General features: G+C 52.4%; 1 protein-coding gene across 2 annotated transcripts in view; it reads right to left on the bottom strand.

Annotated features, from left to right (window-relative positions):
- znf407 (zinc finger protein 407) overlaps positions 1-19,967 on the bottom strand; it is a 104,239-nt gene that overhangs the window by 19,576 nt on the left and 64,696 nt on the right. For both annotated transcript variants that reach the window (XM_023812614.2, XM_023812623.2), the window contains exons 5-8: positions 18,013-18,179; positions 14,444-14,527; positions 13,049-13,169; positions 8,188-8,366 (exon numbers count right to left, since the gene is read on the bottom strand). In XM_023812614.2, the coding sequence (XP_023668382.2) occupies positions 8,188-8,366; positions 13,049-13,169; positions 14,444-14,527; positions 18,013-18,179 (551 nt within the window). The remainder of the gene's footprint in view (positions 1-8,187; positions 8,367-13,048; positions 13,170-14,443; positions 14,528-18,012; positions 18,180-19,967) is intronic.

Genomic DNA, 19,967 nt, shown 5'->3' with positions numbered 1-19,967 from the left:
TTGCGTTGTTAAAAAGTTTTCCCTCTGAGCTATTAATTTCATGCGTAAGATTTAATATGTGTTACTTTAGGGTGGCAGATGTTCTGCTGATTGAAGAAGCAGAGTTTTAAAGCGGCGATTTCTGGCCTCGGCAGGGCTCCTGGACCTCTGACTGTTCTAGCTCCAGTGAAACTACCTGCTGTGTAATATAAGGTGATATTATTTGGCTGCAGGAAGCTGAAACAAGGAAAGTCTGTCCCAAATGAGTGACGACTCAGGAACCCGACCCAACTGAACCAGAACCTGGCAGGGAGGCACTTTTCCCTTGATCACCAGAATTTTTACCCTCTCTTTAATGTCGTTGCGCTGAGGCGGAGAGCCAGGAGCAGAACTATTCTGTCTTAGGACATGGGGGAGTGGGCTGGGAACCAGGAGGACACACGCACACCGCAGAGTGAGTTTCCGGACCCGCCAATGCCGCTCCATCAGTCAGCCGTGGCACCGGGTGACCACTGAGGACCAAGCCCATAATGGGTCTTTATTTCCATGTAAGGCTGCGCTGAGGGCCGCGTGCGTGCCGGAGTAATTTACGAGCCTGGCTCAGACGCACGATCTGTCATATTAAGCTCCTGAACTCCAACCCCCGCCCAGCACCGGCAGTACCGCGGGATCCGGGGATTCTGACATGTCAGTCAACCCTCCGAGTGTGTGCGGGGGCCCTCGACGGGGACGGGGGGGCGGGGGAGCAGCGCAGGCGACCTAAATCTCCTGTGAACACACCTGTCACATACAAGCAGGAGGTCAGAGGTCAGCTGAGCCACTAACCACCCATGAAGGAAGGAAGATGGAGTTTTGGCAGCGTAATGGCAGGTCTGACATCACAGTCCGCAGCAGGATCGTGAAAAGTGGACAGGGGAGGGATGGGGAGGATTTCTGGAGGAACGTTTAAGCTTCAAAGGCCCAAATGCTGTCGACTGGTTAGACAGGCACTGCAATTTCGGAGAAGAGTGAGCGATAAAGGGTGCGAACAGCAGAAAAACGACAATAAAACAATGTTTTTGCGGGCATTTTGTACATTAACATATACGTGATTGCGGATGTAGGTTGATACGCTATCCTGGCTTCTCCAAGACAGATTTAAATTGCCAGTTTGCACATTTACACACATAATGGAGACCGTTCAGCTCTCCCCTCTTATCTAACACGACGCGGCTCCTTCCGTAGGAGGTCACACTGTCCACGAGCCCCACCGAGCCCCAGGACACAGCGTCCCAGGCGCTGTGTAGTAGCTTATACACGCGATTCCCGCGAGGCCCGGAGCCTCAACACAACAGGAGATCGGATGAGTCAGACATGGATGCTGCTCTCTTGTCCTTCAGCAAGACACCCGGTCAGAGGCTACAAACAGCACGCTAGCCCAGGTCTGAGGAACTGTCACCCAGCAAGACACACACGAACACACACACGAACACACACACGATAGTATTTATATCTTTGTGGGGACCGTCCATTCATTTCTACGGGCAAAACCATAATCCCAGCGATGACAACCTTAACCCCTACCCAGCCCTAACCGTAACCATAAGTAACCAACCAAAATACAAGACTTTTGCCATTCAAAATTTTTTGATTGGAGAAAAGGTGGACCCCACAATGTAATATATACATAACCCCCCACACCGACACACAGACTCACAAGAGAACCAACATTACAGAAGCACTAACAGAGAAGAAGGGTGGATTTATGTTTTATCGTCATAAAAGCGTAGGCTCTACCAGACATTCCATAGCAATAAACAGAAAACGTGACGTAAACACGGTTTTCTGTCTGGAAACTCTGGAAATGATAATATAACCTAAGAACCGCAGAAGGGAAACATGGGGCAGCATGATCTGCCTCTTGGGGGGGGTGACATATTAGCATTAAATAACTAAATCCTGCTCTTTTCAGGCAGCTGAACTTCTGTGAGGAGACTCTGCGGCAGTGCCCAGGGGCCACGAGGACCTGAACCGGACAATGCTAATGCTATGCGCCCCCTCCCCCGTCACCCCCCAGGGGCAGGGAGAGTCCTGCCACCAGTTAGCCAGCAGCCACACAGAGCCGCCCCATACCTGTAGCTGCTCAGTGATGAGCAGGAAACTGGAGGCAAAAAAATAAAATAAAGAAATATTCTGGGAGATTAACCTGGGGGGGGGGGGGGTGTTAGATAAAGGGGCTCGGTGACAGCAGCATTATGCAGGTCTGACCCACAATCACTCGCCGGCGTTTCCGGCATGGGACTGTTCCGCGGCCCCCTCATCTCACATCAGCGCCTATGCCCCCCCCCCCCGAATTAGCCTCCGGCAAAGCGGCCACCACCGGCCTCGTCCACCTAATAAGGAGGCCCACGTCCTGGAAGGCGTCACACAGAAAACTAAAGTCCCCCCCCCCCGGACTCTTTTGGCTTGCCCCCCCCCACAGGTGTCAGAAGGGATTTCACGCGCTGTGCGTGGCTGTGAATCCACCACGCCCTTTTTAGTGCTAATTTGCCCTTTTAGGTTTAATCTCTTTTATGGCGGCTTTCTTCACCGTTTAATTAGGCTACAGGGAATCGGCATAGACACTCTCTCCATGTCAGCCCCCACCCCGAACCCCCACCCCACCAGGGTTCCTCTCTCTCCTTCCACTCTTCCCTTTAACTAATTCCACTTGTGTCAGTGATTCCAAAGCTGCCTGTGAAGTGAGCAGCAGTGTAGCTGGGAATTCTACCCAGACGGGCCGACCCGGCCCAGACCGGCTCTAGCCGGCTTGCTTCCTCGAGTTGGGCCGGGGTCCTGTCCCTGCGAAGTGCGCCCCCAGCAGTCTAAATCCATATCTGCATCCTGCAGTTTCCTTCGTGCCTGCGTGTCATATTTTTTTAACTGCATGGTCGTAAAATGTCCCTTAAAGGCTACTGCTGCCAGTGCTGTCATGCTTACTGGGGCCCAAACACTGCACAGAGACACTGGGAGCTGTACTCTGATACCCCAATACCCGGCAGAGCCGTACCCCAGCCGCAGCTGGTATTCAGCATTTCACAGGAAGCCTGGCTTTCCATACTGGTGGGGGCCTCGGTGAAGGCAGGGAAAGATGGGGTGTTAGGTCAGAAGCTGGACACTGCTGGGGGGTCACCTGGTGTAACTGGTAGGTACCAGAGATTCAGCCGGGGGCGGGGGGACACCAGTGAGAGTGTCTGCGGCAAGTCAGGATCCAGTGACCCGATGGTGTGGGTGACTGAGGCTCTGCTGTCACCCATCATCCCTGACCTGGGGAGGTCGTGGCACGCGAAAAAGGGGGGGGGGGTCTTATGCAAAAAATTAAGATTACTGTAGACGTAGATATCAAGATTTAACCAAATGGGTAGAACCACTCCCAGACGGCCATGGGTACCACATTGTAATGCGTAATGCTGTGGTCCAGCCCGGTCCGCACGATAAAGCGGGTCAAACGGCACTCCGGTTAACACAGACACCATGAAAGGAGACTGGACCCCACCACAGTGCAGGATCCGATCAGCGAGAGTCCGACATGAGGTCCGTCACATGTAGGACGACACGACTCCACCCCCAGCCTTTGGGGATCAGGGGCACGCCTGCCCAACCCACTGGCAGGAAGTCCTCGTTTGTGGGCCCAGTGTCACACGTTTGCGCGGGAGATGGGTTTGAATAATGCATGGCGTCTCCGGGAGCGGGCCAGAGGTCTGTCAGCGCCACGTCCTGCCTGCGCGGGCGAGCAAGAGGCGGGAGAGGGGAGGGGGGGGGTGCGCAGCCAGGCGACCGGGACGGGACGTGGCAAGGAGACGGGCTACCGGAGACGTCTGTCTCCATGGGGACGGCCTTCGCTTCATCATCATGGTGATTGTTGGTGCGTTGGTGTGCCTGTTATTCCCAGTCTGTCAGCTGCCGTGACGGAGAGTTCCGGAAGCGGCGGACAAGGGGACGGCAAACGTACGCGCGCGCCCTCGTACTCAGTGTGGGGGTGAGCCTTTAAGCCGTATGGATGCATCCGAACGGAAAGGTACTCAAAGACAGTCCTGTATAAATAAAAATTATTTTCGAAAATCTGAAAATAATGCTCCCAGACACGAAAAAGGCAGCGTGTCAAACATCCTCCACGTCTGGCTATGGGGCTCTCCACGCTGTTTGGGGGCAAGTTTTGGTGCGGGGGGGGGAGTGGGGGGGGGGGGTAGGGTTGGGCGGGTGTGAGGCCACTCTGTCTGTTGGGCAGGCAGGGGGGGGCATGTATCTCCAAAGTTGTCCCATCTTCCCCAAACTATTAAATGTAAATATCTAAACCAGACCAGCAGTTGTGTGAACATACAAAAAACAGCATATCTGCATTAAACAAGTTAACACCCTCCTCAACCCCCACCTGTCCCCTAGAGGAAAAAAAAGCAGCAGAAAAACAAAAAGAAATTAAAATGACATTGTATGGTGGGAGAGCTCCTTACTGTGAACACAATGAGATAGCAGAAGCCTCGACTGATTGTTTTACAGTGATTACAGTACAGTTACACCGGGCCACTGACTGCCTTGGACTGACACTGCCGAAAATGTCACGCCTCAGTTCTCATGTGTGCTCTGGATTATCGTGAACCCCGTTTAGATAAAGCCCGTCTAACATCCCTTAAGGTCACGGACTGGTGGCTGTGGGTTGAAGGGGCCGGCAGGGGCCAGGAGGGGCCCTTAGATAAGATCTTATCCCAGAAAACCGGATGAAAACATTTCGGACTGTTTGGTGGATAGAGAGCCTAGTGCCTGTTTTTGGACTGAGCAACTCTACGGAGAACCTTGAGGTCCACTTCCCAGCCTCTCACTGTACCAGCCTGTGAAGGATCTGCGGAGGGAGGCTGCAGACCAGGGAACGCAGCGAGAGCTGCAGGTTCTCCTCACTCGGAAAACAAGGCCGTCTGGAAATCGATATGTCGCCACGCGACGACACGGCCGTGAAAACATCTGTCTCTCAGCGGCTTGTCGCCTCGATCGATCGCACCCCCCCACCCCCACCTCTCGCTGTGCCAGATGTTCATCTCGGGAAAACGTGTTTGGAGAGGCGTCGTTTTTTTATCCTTGCCATATTCCGTGCGGACCTCGCGGTAGAACATGGCTCCGGCTCCAGGCGCACCTTGGCTGCCACTTGGCAGGTCCTCGCCAGATGTTCCGCGTTTTTCCTGTCACCTACAACAACACTTTCTTTTTTTTTGGTAATGACACTGTCGCGTACACAACTGCCACTTCTAACACCCTTTTATTAGGAACAGCTGTTGATTCGAAAGCACTGTGTACCTCTAGCTCGCAATCTGCTGCGGGAACCACGCGCAGGTACCTGCAAACAAAGATACGCCTCTTCTTCTCCTCACCGGTAGAGCTTGAATTACAGTACGCTGAGCTTCACAGCACCAGGTCCGGCCGAAAAGAGCGTCAGGCCACCCTTGATCTGAGTTTTAAACTGAATAATATTACAATAATATCATTTAAGATATTATTGAAGATTTGTATTTCTTTGTAATATACATAATGGATTCTTTGTAAGGTCATTTCCACATCAGCAGCGTGGATCCGCTTTCCATACAGCCGGCTTCAAGGCATTCTATGGTACCTTAACGGAGGGGAAATTATTCAGACCCAAGCAGAAGATCACAGATCTCTGCACAATGGCATGTAGGCCAGATCCGACGACACTGCGGCAGCGGGGAACAGGAGACGCCCAGGGAGGTGAGTGGAACTGGCTGTCTTTGATCGGCCGCTTTGGAAAGCGGTGAGGTCCCAGATCCACCGTGACCCCGTTTCCCATCGTGCACTGGGACCAGTTACCCGAGCCCGGGGTAATGGTCGGAGATGGATAAATCGCCTTTGGGCCCTTGCTTGGTGGCTGTGCCAGAACACTCATTTATGGGAATTAGGTGAAATGCTGACGTGCCCACACCTTCAAAGGAACAGGAACTGAGCCCCGCCTCACGCCTTCCTTCCCCCAGAAACACAAGGTCCACCCCGGAAATAAGCAGCCATATCTCATCACCACGAGCCTCCAGCAGATCCACCCGGCTGATGCATAAGCACAGGGGGGCACACGGGGGCTGGAGCAGATCTGGGCTGTGACCTGAGCACAGGAACTGGGGCAGTGTCGCTTTAAGGCCCATCCCAGCACGGCAATACAGGTCTGACTGCCACACTAACCCCGTATTCTCCTGAAGAACAGCTCTAACAAAGCGATACTCAGAGCTGATAATTGAGCCTCCATCCTGTTGTATAAAAACCTTTAAAAAGATTAAACGAGGCCCTCATAAACGTCAGAAACATAACAGCCAGGGTTTGGGAGCTGGGCGTGAGGACCACCTCCACACCTGAGGGCAGATTCAGTAACACCACACCAACTTCCACAGCTGTGATAAGAGGTTTCTGTGGCTGGTGAGCATCAGCCAAGCCCACAACGCTTGCCACGCTGCTCCGTCCGAACACTGCTCTTTCTCCCCAGACCGGCCCGTCCGACGCTCCATCGACTGCTGACTGGCGCGAAGGCAAACACTGGCCTGTCATTCACTCTGCTGCGTCCATTTCAGGGCTGAAATGGGCCTCCCCTAACTCCCCTACATTTCTTGGCTCTTCCGAGAGGCGTATGGCTTTTATTTAGGAGAAGACTGATGTAAACATCTGCCTTTAAGGATTTATAACTGACTCAGAGCAGGAACAGAGATGCTACATTTGATAGCTGTTCCTATCAGGACCCAGCTGTAGGAATCCTATCCTCACACCAGCTCAGAGTGCCTGCGATGCTCTTCTCAAAGGTGACCGTGACCCTCAAAGCAGGCAGGTTCTGGAAAGGGTACTTTACCCAAACCATTTTCATAAACTTACTGCACAACATCCATTTCTGTTCATCTCTTCATTGTGTTTTGCTGGCAGGATGAAGTCGACTGAATGAGCACATTACCTTACCAGATAACACCGTAAATATTTTTCTGACGTTTCTTTAGCATAATTGCAACAATACTGAGATGCCACCTTTACTGACTTTGTATCACTATCTGTTGTTATCAAGGCCTCTCCCACCTCATACCCCGATGTCATGACCTCACACTCGGGGGAGGGGCGGCGAGGGTCATTTCATTCTGAGCGGGACACGGGAGCCTGGGGAATGCCAAGCCCACCCACCCACTCACTCAGGCACTCTGCCCTCCTCACCATCGACTGTCGCGCCCGTTTGATGCGTGCCCTTCAAAGCAGGAGGGGTGCGGGCGGCCATCACAAACGATTTACCTCCCGCCGGGGGCCCGTGCGTCACTCTGACAGACGCTAATCAGCGCAGCTTCATTCCATGTCTTCTCAGTTCCTTGCTCATTTCTGGGAGCTTGTCCTGTCTGATCTGATTAGGCGTTCGAGTGCTTTATGGCGGGGGGGAAAAAAAGCACCACCGGAAACTGCGATCCGGCCTCTCCTGCCAGGCGTTATCAGCCCCCCCCCCCCATGTAATGGCTGTTATCTATGTCCCATCCTGCTCTGGAGCTCTACAGCTGCACTGTATCAGGCTCACAGATGTTTTAATTTACTACGAATGCAATTTAAGGGCTTAATTAATGTACCTCCATCAGGTGCAGAAGCTCCATGCGCAAAAATACCTAATTAAATAAAAAATCTGCTAAATAAAAGTGGTAATATTACTAATTTTATTAATTCTAAAACTAAGAATAACAATGCTGATAATAATAAAACTGCCTATCGTTAAGAGAAAAGCAGTGTATCACTATTCTTAAAGAGTGCCAAAATAAAAACTAGTTTTTGAGAATATGTTAATGACTGACTCTCGAATGCATTCCATGGCAAAGCTTCTCAGAAAGAAGCATGGAAAAGTGACCGCAGCATTCCAGGTCTGTACTGGGAAAAAGCGGCCATTCCGGACCACAGTGACTGCAGCATTCCCGGTCTGTACTGGGAAAAAGCGGCCATTCCGGACCACAGTGACCGCAGCATTCCAGGTCTGTACTGGGAAAAAGCGGCCATTCCGGACCACAGTGACCGCAGCATTCCCGGTCTGTACTGGGAAAAAGCGGCCATTCCGGACCACAGTGACTGCAGCATTCCCAGTCTGTACGGGGAAAAAGCGGCCATTCCGGACCACAGTGACTGCAGCATTCCCGGTCTGTACTGGGAAAAAGCGGCCATTCCGGACCACAGGCACGGAGCGCTACGTACCTGCGTGCAGGTAGGCCAGGTCCGGGTTCTCGATGTCCGGGTGCATCTCCTTCAGGTGGTTCCGGAAGTCCATCGGAGCGTTGGTTCCGTAGTCACACTTGGGGCAGTTGTACATCTTCACACCCTCATGCTTGCCCGTGTGGAGGATGTGCTTCCGGATGTTCTCGGCACAGTTTGATCTGGGGGTAGGGAAGAGAGAAAAGGAATTATATTAACAGAGATAAGAAAAAGCACTCATCTTTAAGATTATTCCAGAAAGTTCTGTGAGTGTTGCCTGCGTCTGTAGAGTGATTAATAACAGTTAAGCGTGGGTATCCGTAAGACGGGGGTGGTACCCAGTCAGAGCTCATAGAGTCCAGCCGGACTCCACACATCCACAGGCACATTCTCCCATCAGGTCACCTGACCATCAGAGTGCAGAGATGGACCCCCCGACCCGGCCCCCTCCAGCAGACAGCAGAGACACCCAGTGGACTTTCCCTGTGTATTTGCACTGCTCTTGTTTCAGCTGTTATATAACTTCAGGGGCAGTGGACATCTTTGCTGTCTCTTGCCATAGAAGCACATCATCCCAGGCCAGTGTTCTGCAGTCCTTGAAATGACCATGCCCCCCCAGTGGTCCAGGCCCCCACCCCAGCACTTCACCCTCCTCCTCCAAGGACCTGTGTCCACCCGCTGCGCCCCTAGAGCATGAAGAACAGAAAGGTGACACCCTGTCCATCCCCGCAGGTCTGAAACCTGCACCCCCATGCCTGCTATAATCTTTACCCCCCACCCCACCCAAATTTTGAATTTTTATATAAGGAACATGCATCTGGGAGAGGCACTGTGCAGGCCTAAACTTCATGTGGAGTCCATTGCTTACAGGGAGTCAGCGACGTGACGCGAGTCACAGCAGCGGCTGGTGCGACCCGCCCCTGACCCCCAAAGCGCGTGCCTCCCCACAGCCCTGAGGGCATCACACGCCTGTCCGTTCCCATATGACACGCGGGCGGAAGACTGCTCCGGCTTGTTTGTCGAGGAGCTGCTCTGCTCGCGGCCACACCTCTCCCTCCCTCCCACCCCCGGACACACGCGCCACTCATTCTGGGGGGGGCTCCATCCTGCTCCTCCGGCATCGCGGAGACCTGCACTTCCATATCGCAAGTGACAGCGACCGGCTCGGGGAAGCGGGTGCACGAGGACTGTAATGATGTCAGCGGAGGTGCTGGAGAAGGGGGGGGGGGGGGGGGTTGTGATTAGCATGGGCCCCGGTCTGGCCCCGGTCCCCATCAAACCTTGTCTGCTGAGTGCTGTCTCGCTCATTCAGATGCAGCACAAACAAGGAGTTGGTGGCCAGTGCTGCCAGTGGCCATGCGGACACTCGCTGTCAGGCCCGTGTATGATTACCGTCCTTCAGTGCACTCCCCGACGAGCCCGGCACAGCTAACCGTCCCCCCCCCCCCCACACACACACCGCGGCTCCTCTGAACAGCGGCACGCCGAGTCCAGCTCCCTGCTTCTCCGCTGTACGGCTCCTGTTCTCCTGCGGAGTGAAGGCTGTCGTGACAGAGGGGCTGGGCGTGACAGAAACCAGCAGATCTCATTTATAAATAAACCATTAAATATTCCGACGTTAAATACGGATAAATCACCACAGGGACAAATCTAAACAAATTGGAGAAAATCTCGTTTTTCTGTTTAAGTAAAAGCTAAACATTTTCCCCCCATAAGTGAATATTTTCTGCAGAGTGGCAGCATTCCGGGGCTGAGCCGGCGTGTGAGCTGGGGCCCCCGCCGGCCAGAGACTCGGACTCCCCGCTAGAAACACCGGCGCCGCTCGCTGCCGGCCCCCGCGGACGCCGTTTCGCAGTGCAGAGCTGCACCAGCATCCACAAAGCAGCCCCCCCCCGCCGCTTCGCTTGCGATAGTACAGTTTGCACTAATTGAGACGCTGTTGTTTTTTTCCCTCCTGTGGATGTACACGGCAGAGGACCCCCGCCCCCGCCACCCTGCCGCCCACCAGCAGTGTCTGGGAGCGGGGGGCCCACCGTGTTGTTAAACCAGCCCCCCTCCCAGGGGAGCCCCTGCAGCCCTGCCTTATAAACAGAAGGTCCCCAGTCTCACGCTGATCTTCACACCCTAATGGGCCAGGGACGCCTAATTTAAGGCAGCCGATTCCCTCGGTGAGAGCAGAGCCCCTCCCCAACAGCCCAGCACCAACAAGAGACAAACACAGCAAATGCCATTTTAACACGGTGACCTAACCAATTAGCGTGTTTACATTCTAGCTTTAGGCGGCAATGCAGAAATGTATGTATGGGGAAATGGGGGGGGGGGGTTTGCTTGGAGATAAGGTGCGTGACTGCACACACACACACACACACACACACACACACAGCAGGTGTGAATAAGGGGTTCACTGCCAATCGATAATCATATATCTGCTTCCTGCATCCAGTTTCCTACCCTGATAACATACCTACAGTCTGGCCCCTTTTCTTTAGCTCCCACAGGTACGAGATTTAATCGCAGAAACGCAGCAAATAACCACAGCTTCATTTTCCATCCAACCATCCATCGAGCTTCCAGCCGCCAATGCTGGTCAGGCCTTGTTATAAAAGGCAGAAGCCTCATGGTGGACTGATTGCAACGAGGGGCTTCGGTTCCGCTGCTTACGTTCATCGCCACGGGCGAGAGGCATTATAAGCCGGAAGCGGAGTGCAGTGCGCATCCATAATGACAGGAAGGGACAAGGAGTTAAACACATGAAGGAAAGATGCAGATGTGCTTAGATGTGGGGAATGCAAAGGGTGATGAGAAGAAAGCAGGTCTCAGGACGGTTAAAAAGCCTCGTCATTAGTCCAGCTGGGTCTCAGTGTCCCACCCCCCCAACCCGCCTCCACTATTCCTCTGGGGGAAAAGTCAGAGTCAGGTAGCAGAACAGGGCTGGTTCCCGGCTTTACAAATGCGAAAATGTGGGTGTGCTCCTGTTGGTCCATTCACACATCAGGGCTTGGAGACACACACACTCTCCCTCTCTTACAGATTTCCGGCCCTGAGAGCCCCCTACCTGAAGGTGACGGCACTGCGCCTACTAAGTTCTCCTCTTCTTTTTTAAAGGGGAAGATGAAGGCTGCTTCCCGTCCGGAGCAGCTCATCACGTCCTTCCCTGGACGTGTGGACAAAGCTGTCCATTAATACGCCTTCATTACCCGGCATTAATTTATTCACGGTTGTTCACGGCGTGTCAGATTCGGAGCCATCAATTAATCCCCCCCCCCCCCCCCCCGCCGCCCCCCCACCTCCATTCAGAGAATGACGCATTTAGCACTATCTGCCACAGAGGGACAAGGGCATCTTCTGTCATAAAACAAAGCGGACGTCATGGAGCCCCCGGTGTCCGTTAACAGCACAGATTCACCGCAGGGAGGAGATTGAAAGGGGGGGAGGGGGAACGGCAGGACCGGTCACATGAATGGGCCGTCACGCCTAAAACGCCTCAGTGGACCTGGCGCGATCCCCTCAGCCCCCCCCCATGCACGCACGCACCCCCGGGGCCACGAAAATGCTAATCAGCGGTTTGTTATGCCATCCCGTTTCCCTAAATCTCCCCACATCACAAGGTGCCATCGGAAGTGCCGCACAGAGCGTGGATCCAGCTCTGCCCCCCCCCCACCCCAATTCCTCCTCGTTCCTATTCTAGTGTTTCTCAGATGGTAAAACGTTGTGGTCCTCGAGCACCAGGTTTTAGAGGGTAATTAAGGCGTAAGCGGCTCTGGGTTTTAAACAGCACCGTTACAAATCGGTCTGGGTGTTCATCCTGTCATAGGCAGCAAAGACAACACACCCCAGCCTGACAGGGATGGGCAGTTAGAAGATGGATGGATGGATGGATAGATGGAGGAATGGATGGATAGATGGAGGGATGGATGGATTACCAGCAGAACTGAGTGCGAAAAGCTAATGCTGACATTCTGATTGTCAGTTCAGACACGCGTCTCACGCTGAGACATTTTTAAGAGCTGGTCTGTTCCAATCCCGGCTGCTCCACGCTGTGGTGCTTTTGTGTCAGGTAATTAACCAAAAAGCCAAGTATGACGCTGAATAAACCTGCACGGCTCCAAATCCCAAGTCTTGTCAGCCGCTTTAGATAATAAGCATTTACTTACTATTTATTACTAATAAAAAGACAGTTTTCTTGAATCTGCCGCTTCCTGGTATCTCTGTGTCTCTCATCATCAGAAGCTTTGGCTGGACCTCCCCCCCCCCCACCCCCCGTGGCCTGCATCTTGAACAGCTGCTATCGGCCTTCCAGTATTTCGTTTCTCATTAAAATTAATTCCTCCAGAACGCCCCCATCTTTTCTCTGGGGTTGGACCAGTGAGTCGTTCGGCATGCAGGAGCTCGCCGGAGTCTGCGGTCATTGAGATCAGCTGACACAAGACCTACATCCTGTCCGGATGACCTTTCACACTTCTGGGTGTTTCTGAACTCAGGAGGGGGGTCAGAAATCCCATTATGTTTCCAGTCTGTTTTGCAGGGTAACTGCAGTTTGAGGATTTAAAAAGCTCCGGAAATTTGACTGTTTCTCGATTCGCCTTGTGTGGACGGCATCAAAAAACAACAAAAAAATTAATGAAAAACCTGCCATGATTCTACAAGCAGTTACAGCTCCCACTCTTTGCAATGGTGCTGTAATAAAAAAGGAAAATGGGGAAAAAAACTGATAGATTTTACTGGCAGTGATTACAGATGATTGTGACACCCTCTGGACAGGCAGGGGCGTCCTGAAATACCGGCGGTATCGAGCGGCGGTACCGAGCGGCGGTACCGAGCGGCGGTACGGCAGCGGGACAGAGGCGGGGGCCGCGGGCCGTACCTGTAGTCGCACCAGGGACAGTGGTAGGGCTTCTCGCCCGTGTGCACGCGTCTGTGGCGCGTCAGGTGGGACTGGGTGGTGGAGGCGAAGTTACACAGCTGGCATCTGAAGGGCTTCTCACCTGGAGCGTCATGAACACACACGTGTTACACGCCAAGCACCAGAAACACGCGTGTATCGCACACAGGTACAAATACACCAAAGGAAAAGTCGAGATGATGAGCTGATCTGATGCTGTGTAAAAAAAACATTTGCTCTGCTGTAAAGTTGATTAGTCGCTCACCGTGGAAGTGGCTTACAAAGTGTGACATTGTGAGTACGGCCTACGGTCTGCCGGCTTATGCAGACCTCCACGGAGTAGTGCTTAACGGACTGACTGACTACCCATTATAAGAGGTTCATCATCCGAGCGTAAGATATGTTAGTGTGCTTGTATGTCCCTAGCATAGCACTGCAGTATGTCCCTAGCATAGCACTGCAGTATGTCCCTAGCATAGCACTGCAGTATGTCCCTAGCATAGCACTGCAGTATGTCCCTAGCATAGCACTGCAGTATGTCCCTAGCTGTTAGCACTGCAGAAATGAAGGGCCAGTGTATTGCCACACATTCTTGTCAACTGTGTTGGGATAGAACCCATGTAAAAATAAACTGAATACATAGGAGTTTGTACCAGGACTGTGATTTAGGGATAGAGTGTTGTCTAGGGTCACACTGAGGTTTCGTGGTATGACGTAATGTAGGGCTAGAGTGTGGTCTACAGTGACCGTGAGGTCTAGGATTACGACGTGGTCTAGGACAGAGGTTCTCAACCAAATTTTGTGGTTGTGAGTGATGTGCAATGTCGTTCAAGGAAATCAGGACAGCTCCCCCCCCCCCCCCCCCCCAAGTCCAATAAATGCAAACAAATACAAACAAAACAAACAAACAGAAAATTTGTGATGATTTAATGAGTGAAGAACAATGTGGGTTCTGAAGCTAAACCAGTTGGGAACCACTGATCTAGGTCATTGTGCATTCCTGGTTTACAGTGTGATCAAGAACTATGTAGTGTTCTAGGATTATCGCAGTGTCATGAACAACATTATAATCCGGGGTTATGCTGTGATCTAGGATTATGGTGTTCTATTGTCATATTTTTTGCCTGTTGCTTGACTTTTAGAATACAGAATAAATTCACATTCACAGTTCCTGTCTGTGTTCTGCATCCTGGGTTTTGTTTGTTTACATCTTCAAGATCCATGTTGAGTTGTAACATTGCCTCTGTTTTTCTCTGTGGAGGTTGATGGCCGGATTGAGTGTGTGTGTCTGTCTCTAGTGTGACAGTTTGTGTGTGTGTGTCTCTCTGGCTGGCTGGGCATGTAAATGCGTGAGCGTGAAAGGGGCTGGGCACTGACCCGTGTGCTGCCGTCGGTGCTTGGTCAGGGCGTGGCGAGTCCCGCCCGCAAATCCGCAGAGGTCGCACAGGAAGGACTTCTCTCCTGAGGAAGGGAAGGCATGCATCACCAAAACATGCCCGCCTATGGGCTGCCGAGCAGGCGGGTTCCTCCAATCGGACGTCTCCGTGTAAATATGTCAGATGGGAATGGAATTACCGCAGCGTTTTATTGACTGTGATAAAATCTGAAAAGCACCACTGAACATAATTACATACTTGTCAGAGCCGTAAAAATGAGCTTTACTGTCAGGAGGAGGCTTTCGTATGGCTTCATCCCGCCTGCCGGCTCCCAGATGGGCCTCCGCGACTGGGCCGCCTCCTGCCACACCTGGCTCTCCCGTCACGCCTGTGGAGCCGCTGCCTCGCGCTCCTTCATACTGGAGGAGCGTGGGGGGGGGGGTCGGACTCTCCATGTTTCGGTGGGACACGGGGCCGGGGGGGGGGGGGGTGGTCACCCGTTACCGAGCCATACATCACGGACTCATAACGGCCGTGAGCAAAAGCACGGACCATAAACAAACGCGCCGGAAATGTAAATACCGCTGCAGTAAAAGCGTCAGTAATAACATACAGCTCGCGTTTAAGGAAACGTGTTGTACGCGGCACGTCGCTAATCACCGTAATAAAGCCCACAAAGTATAAAATCTCCGACAAGTGATCTTGAGCACGCTCCCTGGACGGACACCTGTGCACCGGCTAACGCTAATGCTAATGGCCCCCAATTCCAGCGGTGTCCGAACCGCATGCATATCTCTGCACAACCCCCCCCCCCCCAACCCAGGCACAGAGCCCATCCTCATGCCAAGGCCCGTGTGCCTAATGTTTGGCGTGGGGCTGAAGCTGTGCCGTTTAATGACACGATATTCCCGTTCAGTAATTAATCCAATTAGTGAGATAATTGGGGTCACGAGCTGATAATGGGGAAATATCATTTGGGAAAAAAGCTCTGGGTTCAGTTCCCTTCTCCTCCTGCCACTCAACTTCTGGTTGGAACTTAGTGGGGAAACGTTGGGTATTTACGCCGCCTTTGGTCTGGCAGAAGCGAGTTGCATGGGTAATGCTGGGTAACACAGTCACCTCAGGGGTTGTGGGTTCGAATCCCTCCTTCACTCCATGGGCGTTTTCCACTGCACCAAGTACCGTACTTTCGGTACTTCAAGGTTTTGATTTTGCACTGGTACCGGCGCTGAACGAGGCGGAGTATTATATACTGAATTCAAAATATGGCTGCAGTATGTTATATGGCTGGATGATATCCGATACACCTGGAAATGTCCCCCCAGGGTAAAAAACAGGTTTTACAGCATTGTGGGGCTCTGGGTCTCTACAATGTGGTAAGCACTGTGTGTGTGTGTGCATGTGCGCGTGTGTGTGTGTGTGTGTGTAAAGAGCAGCTGCTGCTCACAGACCTCGGCCATCACGATCAGTGGCGAAGAGCGTGACCGCAGACGGGAGGCGATGTGAGCACATCCGCAGATATTAGCTGTGCGACCTTTCACCTCCTCCACGTGCCTAGCTGCCCCGAGAGCGGACAAGGGGGTAACATTCACACGCCTAGGGCAACCCAGGGTGACCGCAGTCGGGCAAGACTGCTGACTGCCTATGTACTAAGAATGAAGGAGACAGATGGTGAAAAACCTGTGTAGTCTTTCCAGGACACAAGCTGGATTAAAATAATGTAAAACAAGAAGGACAAGGCCTGCTAAAAGGCTACAAAAATTAATAAAAATTTAAATACAATACAATTTAAAAATAACATCATCTGAAATCCCTCCTGCAGTTATGGACGCTTTGGGTCAGTCTTGGGGCCTGCTGCTTCTCCACAGGGCAGGGTAATGAATTCCACTTGCTATTGGCTCATGCTGAACCCTACCCAGAGAGCCGCCTGGTCTGTTTCATTCCTGTCAGGAAACAGCTGTCCCCCCGCCCCCCCCCCCCATCACTCCACACGCTTCAGGAATCGGCCACAGAAATCCATCCGCATCGACCCCACACCGCCGTCCCCACAGGTACGCCTCACCAGGAAACGCCGGCCGTAAATTACACGAGTGCCCGCTTTCCATCCGTCGCTCAATATCGTGGGCGGGCGGGGGGGGGGGGGGCGGGAGCGCTGGACTACCCACAGGACGACTAAGCACCAAATTTATAGAAATGAAGCGGTAGGAACTTAACTGGAAAATAACAGGCCGAGCCGACATCAGTCATTGGCCCGGTCCGTTTGAGTGACGAGCCAAAGTCCCCCCCCCGCTGCCCCCACACCCCCTGTAGGCCAGCTGTGCTTGGACAAGTTTTATTTTCCAGGGCTTCCCCCTTTCTCTCCTCCTCTCTCTCTCTTTCATTCTTTCTTTCTTTTTTAATAACGCACCCCAGAGGAGCTGCATGCTGCCATAATTGTCTCCCTCATTAGTTATGTTTTTGTGGGAGGGAGCAGGGGGGAGGGGTGGGGGCAATTAATTTTATCACTTAATTTTTGTCACTGGATCCGCCGGCGTATTGACGCGGGCGCCATTTTGGGCCTCGTTTTTTCACAAAATTAATTGACATAGTGCGGAGATTTCTCAACATATCGCTGGATTAAGCGACAAATTGAGGCGACGGGGAAATCAATTGTGCCCCTGTCGCTTCACCAAGGGGGGGGAGGGGGTGTATCGGGGGGGCCCTGGTAAAGACGATGCTTTGATTTTTTTATTTATCTGGGGGACCCATAAATCAGGGGTCACGCGTGACGTTCAGCGGAACGCCGGAGCCTTTTCCGGTGAGTTCCCAGCCGACGGACCACTGGAGAGCAGGCCAAGGAAACCAAAAGTGCTCATTAACGTGCTCGTTAAGAGCTGTGCTTAAACATGAGTATCACATGTGCTGGCCAAACCGAAAGGAAAAAGCATGAAAAACTTATTATCACGCTGAGTGACCAGTGTATTAGATATGCTCAGGCAGCACTGGGCAGGACTCAGTTCTACCTCCACTCTAACAAGGTCTTTTGCCCCCAGTACAGCTGCTGAATGAATGTTTTTTGTTTACTGCACCATTCTCTGAAAACTCTAGACAGTGTGAAAGTCCCTGGAAGGTGGCTATTCCTGAGCTGCAGGAATCACAATGTCTGGCCCCAACAATCCCAATCAAAATTGCTTGGATCAGGAGCCATAGGCCATTCTAAAGTCGTCAATTTTGTCCTTCGTGTGAAACCTGAGTGGCGCCCTGTGGTGGCATTTAAGGAAATTAAGGAGAAGAGGGGCAGCGGCGGTGCAGGAGAAACACGCCGGCCGTGCGGGGAGAGGGACAGCGGCGGGGCAGGAGAAACACGCCGGCCGCGCGGGGAGAGGGACAGCGGCGGGGCAGGAGAAACACGCCGGCCGCGCGGGGAGAGGGACAGCGGCGGGGCAGGAGAAACACGCCGGCCGTGCGGGGAGAGGGACGGCGGCAGGGCAGGAGAAACACGCCGGCCGTGCGGGGAGAGGAACAGCGGCGGGGCAGGAGAAACACGGGAGAGGGACGGCGGCGGCTGAACGCGCAGGCCGGCTCGCTCACCCGTGTGAGTGCGCCCGTGGTCCTTCAGGGCCGACAGCGTGAGGAAGGAATAGTGGCAGGACGGCCACTCGCATTTGTAGGGCTTCTCCCCCGTGTGCAGCTTGCAGTGGTTCTTCAGGGCCCAGCGCTCGCTGAAGGAGCGGTCACACAGGTCACACTCGAACTTCCTGCAGATGGAGGGAGGGAGCAAGAGAGGGAATGTGGGACAGAATGAGGAGGAGAGAGACAGGGAGAGAGGGAGTGAGGGGGAGAGACAGAAAGAGACAGAGACAGAGGGTGTAAGCAATGTTTGCTCTTCAGTCAGCGGAGCCCATCAGTGCCACAGACCGACTCTGACGCTGCTATTCGAGGGGTGATCAGGTGGTCAGCTGGAGGAACGAGACTCTCGGAAGGGTCAAAGACCCCTGAGAGCCACTTTGGGCACTGCTCTCGGGAACCACACACCTAAGCTACCTCAGGGACACGATGGCCCATCACCCTGTCACATCTGCCGAGACAGACATTGATTTCCCTGTCAGGAGGCCAGGCCGCCGCTGTTTATCCCAACGGGCTCCATGGTTACAGCCAGGTGCACATAAGCAGGGATTAGGGGTCACACCACTTCTCTGGATATGGAGAGTGGAGCAGAGTGAAGGTAGAAGTTGAAACCTTTCAGACTGGCCAGTGGGAGTGGCCAGTACGAGCCCCACCTCCAGTCTCCTCCCACAACGATGTCATCCAGCTACTTGTTTATGCTTGGTTATAAACAGTGAGCAGTGACTGACACTTCGAGGCTGCAGGTTAAACACAGCAATAGATGCGAAATTTGTTTTCACTAGAGATGAAATGGAATGAAAATTTAATGTCATGATTATAGTGACCAAAATTATCTCTTAATCAGTATTATCATGGTATTGTTGAAAATGTGCTGAAAATGTTCAAAAAGTACTGATACACAAAATGAGATCATTTCACCAAGTTTTATATTGAAAACCACAAATAAGATTAGCAGCATCATGCACTTCCTGTTTGCATAAACATTAAAATAACAACATAGCCTATAGCTTATGTAAACACATATAAACCATATCAAATGTGTGTTAATATTAATGAATACTGGCTGTCACTGCCATCTGCCATGTTTTCACGGACACAAACCAAACCCTCGCTGCATGTTATGCCTGTGCTGGAGACTTGCTAACGTTGGTTGATGCTTGACTATATTTAGCCCACATTTTCCAAGCACGGTAATCAACCACGGTTATAATGATCATTAAAATTTGAAACAATAATACTAACCGTCTGAAATTTTAACGTGGTTTACCGTGAAATCGGAAACCATTTCATCCCTATTTTCCACGTAATACGGCTGCTGTAGAGGTAATCTCTCTGCCAACTGGACAACTGGACAATGGATCCAGAGGCGTCTGAGGTCTCCAGGTGTCGCGGATTTAAAACACGAACGGAAGGGGTAAAGGTTAGGGTGCCGAGGAAGCCAAAGGACTGGCCCAGGAGTTTAGCTACTGCTGTACTGGTTTAGGAATTGGTGTACTGGTTTTGTGACAAGTGAACTGATTCAGGAAGCCCTGGATGGTGCTGTCTGCAGTAGCATTGAGAAACCATCCTACAGAGCTGTGTGAGTGTCTGATGGGGGGAGTGAGCCTCCTGGGGGCTGAGCAACCCTGACGGGGCAGGAGGAGGGATGGAGATGGGGGGGAATCCTGAAAAACCATAAAAGTGCTCATTAACTGAATAGGAGGAGGAGGAGGAAAAAAAACATGACGGAGAAGATGATCTGATCGGGGAGTCACTCTTTGGCCCTTCTGCAAATTTTCCTCCCTCTTCCAGAGGATACTGCTCTTGTACCTTTAAGTGAGGTACCTACACCAAACCACTTAACTGTTACTAAATGTCTAGTAACTAGCAAAAGGTTTGTCTGGCTGGAAACTAGCCTCCTGCTTCATATCCAGCTCAGA

The sequence above is a fragment of the Paramormyrops kingsleyae genome, chromosome 9, assembly GCF_048594095.1.
Source record: "Paramormyrops kingsleyae isolate MSU_618 chromosome 9, PKINGS_0.4, whole genome shotgun sequence".
NCBI classification, from domain to species: domain Eukaryota; kingdom Metazoa; phylum Chordata; class Actinopteri; order Osteoglossiformes; family Mormyridae; genus Paramormyrops; species Paramormyrops kingsleyae.
This window is presented reverse-complemented; position numbering and strand designations above follow the sequence as displayed.